At 36.0% G+C, this 8,247-nt stretch overlaps 1 protein-coding gene across 1 annotated transcript in view; it reads left to right on the plus strand.

The window, feature by feature from the left end:
• The window catches only part of LOC109447228 (uncharacterized), a 28,342-nt gene extending 23,793 nt beyond the window's left edge, over nt 1-4,549 (plus strand). The window contains exon 6 of the mRNA XM_019731364.2: nt 4,122-4,549. Coding sequence (XP_019586923.2) covers nt 4,122-4,259 — 138 coding nt within the window. The 3' untranslated portion in view covers nt 4,260-4,549. The remainder of the gene's footprint in view (nt 1-4,121) is intronic.
• Nucleotides 4,550-8,247: the final 3,698 nt, after the last annotated feature.

The following is an 8,247-nucleotide window of genomic DNA, read 5'->3' on the forward strand; positions in this document are numbered from 1 at the left end:
GAAATTGGAGACATATGGTACATCTAAAAGAAGACATGCAGTATAGGTCTAGAAAGAAGAGACTAGGTATAAAATCTTTAAAAGGAACGTGTTACCTGTTGCCACTTCCCTACTTTTCACAGCCACATTGCTTCCTCTCCTTATCACTGACAAAGGATAATAAATTTTATTATCTAAAGACAATAGACCAGAGATGTTTTTAACTTAGACACCAGGTGCAGACTAACCATCATATTAAAATCAGATAGACTAAGTGAAAATCTGCATCCTGAATATGGTGACCACTCCGCAACCTCTCTCCCAGTCAGCTTTACCCAGGCAGGAAATTAGGGGATTTCTGTCTAGGAAAACTGACTAGATCAAAGGGAGAAGACCTACAGCTACTGACCTGCCTACAGATATTGAGGCATTCCCCCAATGAAATGGTCAGGTCCATACCACAGTATCCTACAGAGAAGCCCACCAAACGACAGGCCCCACTCACTATACAGTTTCCAATCATCATTTTAGTAAATCAACAACACATCATGAGATATTTGAGGAAAATCTCTATAATTAAAAATATATATTTAAAGAAACAGGGAAAATGGAACTCAGACAAAATAGATAATGCAAAAGCAAAAGAAAGTGTTTTAAAAAAAACCTCTTTCTTGAGAGAAAGAGTATTAGATAATACATCTCTGAAACAAGAACAGAAAGCTATATAAAAGCTTATTCATAGAAAAAAGATCTTTTGAAAATTAAAACAATAGTAAAAATTTTTAAGTTAACAGAATTATTGTAACATAAAATTGAAATATTCCTTCAGAAAGTAGAGCAAAAACAGAGAGCAAGAAGACAAGAGAATCAGTCTAAGATATCCAACATATGAATAACAGGAGTTTCAAGAAAAGAAATTGAAGGAATCAGAGGGAAGAAAATCAGAGTAATACAAGAAAAATTCCTAGAACTAAATAACATGACTTTCCAGATTCAATGAACAAAAACAAGGACCACAGCAGGGCATGTAATCTTGAAATTATAGAATATTAAAAAGGAAGAGAAGATTCTAAAAGCTTTCAGAGAAAGAAGAAACCAAAGATTTGGCAATTAGAATAGCATCAAATTTCCCAATAGAAATATATGGGTATTAAAGAAAAATGGATGAATGCTTTCAAAATTTTGAGGGAAAATGATTTCCACTAGGTTTCTATACCCAATCAAATTGCCAACTCAACGTATGGGTAAAAAAATGATGTTTCTAGGCATATAGGTTCTTAGAAATTCAGAACTATACCTCCCACTCACCCTTTCTAAGGTAGTTTCTGGCAAATATTTTTCAATAGGAGGGAATAAATCAGGAAAGGGAAGGATGAAATTGAGAAAACAGAAGGCCCAACACAAGAGGAGGGCATATCCAGGATATTGGTGAACAAAGACCCAAGATTAAAGCATATACCATGTTTCCCCGAAAATAAGACCTAGCTGGACAATCAGCTCTAATGCGTCTTTTGGAGCAAAAATTAATATAAGAACCGGTCTTATTTTACTATTTTACTATAAGACCGGGTCTTATAGAATATATAATAAATATAAGGCTGGGTCTTATATTAATTTTTGCTCCAAAAGACGCACTAGAGCTGGTTGTCCGGCTAGGTCTTATTTTCAGGGAAATGGTAAATAAACCTAGATCTCAACCAAACCAGGCTGGAGTGGTTCAAAAGGCTCTGTGGTGAACTTCTTCAAGATAAAACAAGTGGATCCAACACGGGAGCAATCAAAGGAAGGATATTTTTCAGCTCCTTTGTAGTTTGGGAATGGATTACTGGTTGGTAGAGTAAAAACTAACAATTGAAAAGATTTCATTTAACTCTCTACCTGTTAGTAGCTCTACAGAAACCAGGAAGTTATACATTAAAGTCAATGTAATCAAATATACTCCATGGTTCAGCGAATATTTACAATGTGTTAAACAAAAAGAGAGGATAGGAAAGAAAGGAAAGGTGTGTATTTAAAGAAGGGAGATTTGGGGATATGGTTAAGAGTTATACACTTCCTTCCATAGTTGGAAATAGAAAGCTCAAGAAATATATATGTATGCTTTCTAGTAATGCAGAAGAAAACAAACACCAGAGAAAAATAAAGAGCTAAATAAGGTACATTCAACCAGCATTTATTGAGCACCCATTATGTGTCAGGCACTGTTCTAGGTCAGGGATTCTCAACCTTGGCACATTTTGGATTGGGTAATTATTTGTTGGGTGGGTGGGGTGGAGGTAGCAGGACTGTCCTCTGCATTGTAGGATGTTCAACAGCATCTCTGGCTTCTACACATTAGATACCAGTAGCACCCCTTCCAGTCATGACAATCAAAATGTCTCCAGACATTGCCAAATGTCCCCAGAAGGACAAAATCGCCCTTAGTTGAGAACCACTGTTCCAGGCAATAGGAATAACACAACAAGCAAAACAGACAAGAGCTGAGAGTGATTACCTCTAAAAATAGGATCAGGGGTGGGAAGGAGTAGGGCAGGAGTATGCCGTTTTTACTCATAAGCCTTGTAGAATTCTGACTTTTCTAACTATATATGCGTATTACATTAATAAAAGAGAAAGAAAATAATCTAAGAATGTAAAGTCCGCTTATATCTTAATTAAATGTTTCTACACAAGGCAATATAGTCATGCAATTCTAGATTTAAATTCCAGCTCCACCACTTACCAGCTGTATAACCTGAAAACTTAAAACCTTTGAGCCTCATTTTCTTCAATGATGTAAAACAGGAATACTCACCCAAGAGTATTTTGAGTATTGTATATTATGATGCAAAAATACATATCATGTATGTCATATACCAGTAGTACCTGCATTTAAAGCATTCAATAAAATATAACATCCTGGAATGTTCACCTAGTCCACTAGCTTCCATGTGCCAGATCCTTGGGAATAACCAACAGCATCTTGGGTATATAAACCTGGGGCTCCCATAACTTGTACATTAGAATTGTGAGGCCATCTGAGTAGCATAATGGGACATATGCTATTTATAGCATTCACTGTAATTATGTACCTTGACTTTGCTCTTGGAAAGTCATTGTATATACTGAGAGTAAAAGAAACTTATCTGATGCACGAATAAACTGGTTGCAGTTTTACTTCTTACCCAAGTGGCAGACAGCAGAAGTCCATGTAAGCACCAAGCATTTTGTTTGTATCATGCCTATATGAGAAGCAGTTATATAGATTTAAAAAACAAAATGGAGTGGACCAAATGGAAACAACAAAGCTTTTCTCAGAACAAAAAAATAAAAAGAATTTTACAATTCTGTGTGGCCTTGTTTCATTTCTTCCCACTGCTCCTTGAGTTCTTTCAGTAATTTTGTGCATGTTAGTAACAGTGAGCTGTTTTATTTAGGTTTGTAATGAAACTTTTTTGTATCATAAAGTACTTAACAAAATCCATCTCATTATTTACCAAAAATATTAATAACGGCATAATTTATTCTTATACAGTGGACTAGATGTACTATATTCATTATCTCAGTTAATCCTCACTATCTAGGCTACTATGTGACAGGTATCATTATCCCCATTTAATATATTTACTCATTAATTCAACAGATATTAATTGAACACCTGCCCTATATTGTGCACTGTTGTGAATATAACAGTGAATGAAACCGACAAAAATCCCTGCCTTCATAGAACTTACATTCTCAACAAAGAGTAAATAAGTAAAATTTACATAATGTTAGATAAGTACTTTGGAGAAAAATAACGTATTGAAGTGGAATAAGGCTTCTGGGATACAGATATGAGGGTTGCAAATTTAAATTGGGTTGTAACGGACAGTGGCATTTAAGAAAAATCATGAAGATGAGGAAACTGAGGCTCAAAGTGTTAGTAACTTGTTCAAGGTCACAAAGTTAATAAAGCTAGTAAAAGTGCAGCTGAACACAATAAGGAAGGCACCTGGAATCTTGGTGTATCCTTTTATAAAAGCTGTTCAGCTCTATTGAGACTTTTGGAGATTGGTCAAAGCCAAACGAAATCTGTTCTTTTAGAGAGCTCTAATAAGTATTGGAGTGTGCCGATTAACCCAGAAATGAAAACTTTAAATCTGTGTTTATTTTTATTTCAGGCCAAAGACTCCAAAAAAACAAGAAAGAGTCTTAGAAGGATATGGTGGAAACGTTTCAAAAAGATTATACTCATCTCTGTGGCACTTCTCCTTTCAATCATCATCATTCTTCTAAGTATAAATGTAATACCAACCTGACCACATGGAGTTTTGTTATGTGTACCACACACTAAATGTTACTTAACCGTTAACTATTACATAGAAAAAGATGATAGCATTGAATGGCATTGATTAAATCCCAATTGTCTTACTCCTTCCTTACTCAGAAATGGTCTTGACCTTGAAATTTCCTTAGAAATATAAGAACCTGAACATGAGTACAGTCCAGAGATACACATTCACCTCTTCTTCTTCCATTTGAAATGAAAATCCAAACCATTGTGTTTTATATTAGGCATTTCCTTGAGTAAAGATTAAAAAATTGGGAAGCTGTATCATTTCTCTATCACAGATCCTGTCTTCCTGTCTTGCCACCCTAACAGCCTTTTTTTTAGTGATACACTTCATCCATTAACTTCAAATCACTAAGATTTCTAATAACCAAAGCATGCAGCTTTACTTAGCAGTTTGTAACAAGGTTTCATGAGTTGTTTCATGTATGGGAATTTGAGGTCTAAAGTTGGTTTTAAAAATCATTTAATGATCCATGGGGAAAAATAAGATTAGAACAGTGATTCCTTCCTGCTAGATAACTCATTTTAATTCTGATAATGATCAAATACCAGTATTTTAAATAGGCACCAAGTCCTCTAGTACAGTATCACCTTGCCATTCACAAAAAATTTTTTAAAGGATTTTAAATCAGAAACTTTGGAGTTTCTGTAATCTATACTCAGAAAAAAATACACGTATTATGGAATATTCTATTGAATATTTACTTTGATTCAATGTACTAAGTGCTTTGGGGGAATGGGTGTCATTTAATTAATTATACAATGACATGAAGAGGTAAAAACTACTAAGTTAGCATAATGCTAAGTGCTATGAAAATGTTAGTTCATATTATCTGTACTTTGCAGACCAGAAAAAGGCAAAATTAAATGACATGTCCAAGATCATGCAGCTAGGAAGATGAGATTTTGACTGATTCAAGTAGTGACTGTGGTATATGACCGTGAAGCCCGTATTTAAATCAGAGTATATTATCTGACCCCTTCATTATGGGCCAGACGGGACACTTCAGTACCATTTGGCTTTTTCCCAGGTTGGTAGATTGTTTCTGGGAGGTAGAGACAGGAATTAAAGGAGTACTGTGAGACGAGGTATTGTCATGTATTTTGCTGCCATTATTTTTGAAGCTCTATACAATTTGCCTAACATTTCTACAATTTATAATTATGTATAAAACAATGTATGTGTATTCTGGTTGCCAGTGAATACTGGCAAATTTATTGCTAGACGACATGAAACGTAAAAATACCTAATTTAGCCCCCAATTTTACATATTAAGATGCCAAGACCCAGAAGCCTAAAAATGAGTAATGTGCCTTGCAAGCTCCTCTCCACTTGCATGTTTAAAGCACAGGAATCGCCCAGCTTCCAGGCAGCAAGTCCATGTGTAATGCGTTTTCCTAGATAGTCTTAGGAGTTTTCAGGATGACTTGCATTTTTATGAACTGTTGAAAGCTACCAGGAAGAAGTAAAAACAAAAACAAAACACTCCTTTAGTAAAGGGTGTTTCCCAGTTGTGCTACACCTGTCAGAACATAACTGAGTAGAAAGATACAAGTATTAAGGCAACCTTAGATTTTTCATTCATTTATGCTTTCAAATGTAGAGCTCCAACTCCTCCAAAACAGTTGTAAAACATTAGGATTTATTCTAAATTACCACATTAATAGAATAACCGGTTTGCGAAATTCATGGCCATATATAGAAGTATACAAAATGGTCCTAATTCCTAAGGGAAGTTTACATTCCAGTTGAGGAGGCAAGACAAATAAAAATCCTAAGCGTGTTAAAACATTTAGTTCAGTGTGCACCGATAGGGAATAAATTCAGGAAAGATAACGATCACCACCAGCTCTGGTCACTGAGGAAGATTTCATGGGTTTTAAGTCGGATGGGCATTGGATCTTATTAGAAATCCAATTTATCTCAATAGGTAAAGGCAGTCAACAGTAACAATTAAGTTACTGAGCACTTATTATGTGCTAGTATCTGTTTAAATACTTTAAAGTTTCTTATTTAATCCTCACAATAACTGTGAGATAGGTACTATCAGGTTGGTGCAAAAGTAATTGCAGTTTTGCCATTACTTTTTACCTTTTAAACCACAATTACTTTTGCACCAACTTATTAGAAGTTTCCATTTTACAGATGCGAAAACTGAAGGCAAGCACAAGTTGTCACTTGCCTGAGTCCACTGGGCTAGTAAGAGGAGATCAACAAATGAAGACACTGCTTGCTGTGGGGGTGCAGAAGGTAGAGCAGGCCTTCGGAGTTCAATCACACTATCATTCTTTCATTCAGATGGCCTCCAGCAGAGCTCAGCCTTGGTTCTCTTCATTTCCCAACTTTCTACTGGACACACCCACTTGCGTATCATGCAAACACTCAAATTTTAAATCCCAAAACTGTATGTTCTTCCTCCTTTCCCCACAAAACTGCTCATTTGGCCTTAATTCCTCTATCAAGGTAATCACAGCTATTCCGGAATCTAGAACTCTCTTAGCCTCATCTTCCCAAATGTACTCACCAAAATCACAGGGCTCCAGAAGGTTCACCGCCAGAGAAGCCCAGGAGTTACAGAAAGCAGGGAGTCCCTGCAGGTGCCCAGGCAAACTTCGGAAAGGGCACTCATCGCTTCATGGTGGACCAGTTACTCCCGCCTCGCCACACCACACTCTTCATGTTCACTGCCCAGCATATACAGGCGTTAACATTTGGTACTTTCTCATATGCATGATTTCCGTCCTTATTTCCTCAAGTCATTGCAATAAATAGGAAGCTCTGGCTTTCAACCCTCAGCATCACCTAGGGATCGATTGTACTAGGTTTGGGCTCCACCCCTGAAGATTGTGCTTAAGGCTGGGATGGGGCCTCAAAGTGTCTGTAACCCCATGATGAAGTTGAAAACTAACCTCAAAGCACTTTTCACATGACTATCATTCAATGTTCATAGCCAAGGGAGATATTTTACAGTTGGAAAAACTGATGCCTGGAAAAGTTAAATTTTATCTGCCCATTACAGGGCAAATGATAGCTGGACCTCAGAACTACTTATTTGCAATAATTTATTCCATTGAATATATTAAACTAGAATTTTTTTAAAAATCTGCTAAATAGAATGTCCCACACATTTTAATAAATCTGAAAAGGACTATTTTTAACTCGTTTCAAAAGTTCGTATTCTCATTATAAAATCTTGGCAGAACCTAGAATAACAAAACTCACTGTTTAATTCCATCCTGATTTTTAGAAAAGGAAAATCACGAGCTGGTTACAGACCCTTCATTTATGGAGGAGCAGACCCGCTCAGCACACCATGACCTGCCACAATGGCAACCTCTCTCTTGGTAGGCCAGCCCTATGAGTGACTCATATTCCTTCAAGTTCTCAGGGGACACAAATGTAGGAAGTAGAATAGTGACACAATACTGTTAGGCTTACAGAGAAAGCCTAAGTACCTTGGTAAATGCTATTACTATTACACACATTTGATTCCATTTGCCATTTTCTGAAAAATTTACAAAAGTACATGGATAGCAAATGCCCATCAGCACTTTTAGTGGTCTCACTACATTTTACAGCAAACCCAGTAGATGCCAAAGACTGAACATCCCCATATACAATCTTCCTACTCTGACTATCCTTCCTCATGAACATTTTGGGGAAAACTGGAAAATTACCCTTTATTCTTCTATCAAATTTAGTGACTCTTCAACTTGTAATACTATTTGACCAATTATGCATACGCTATCTTTCAAAAGAACCCATCATTTAATAAGATTTTTATTTTAAACATGATTAATAGTTGCCTTACCTTTTCAACTAAGAAAACAAGACCTGTTATTCAAGGTATTCATCCAAGTGGGGAAAGCTTAAAATAAAAAATAAAAAATTAAAAAAAAAAAAAGACAGTGCAAAAAATGCATGAGTGCTGTAAGAGTTTAATTGTGAGACA

The sequence above is a fragment of the Rhinolophus sinicus genome, chromosome 1 (genome assembly GCF_057876585.1).
Source record: "Rhinolophus sinicus isolate RSI-liver-muscle chromosome 1, RSI-T2T, whole genome shotgun sequence".
NCBI lineage: Eukaryota > Metazoa > Chordata > Mammalia > Chiroptera > Rhinolophidae > Rhinolophus > Rhinolophus sinicus.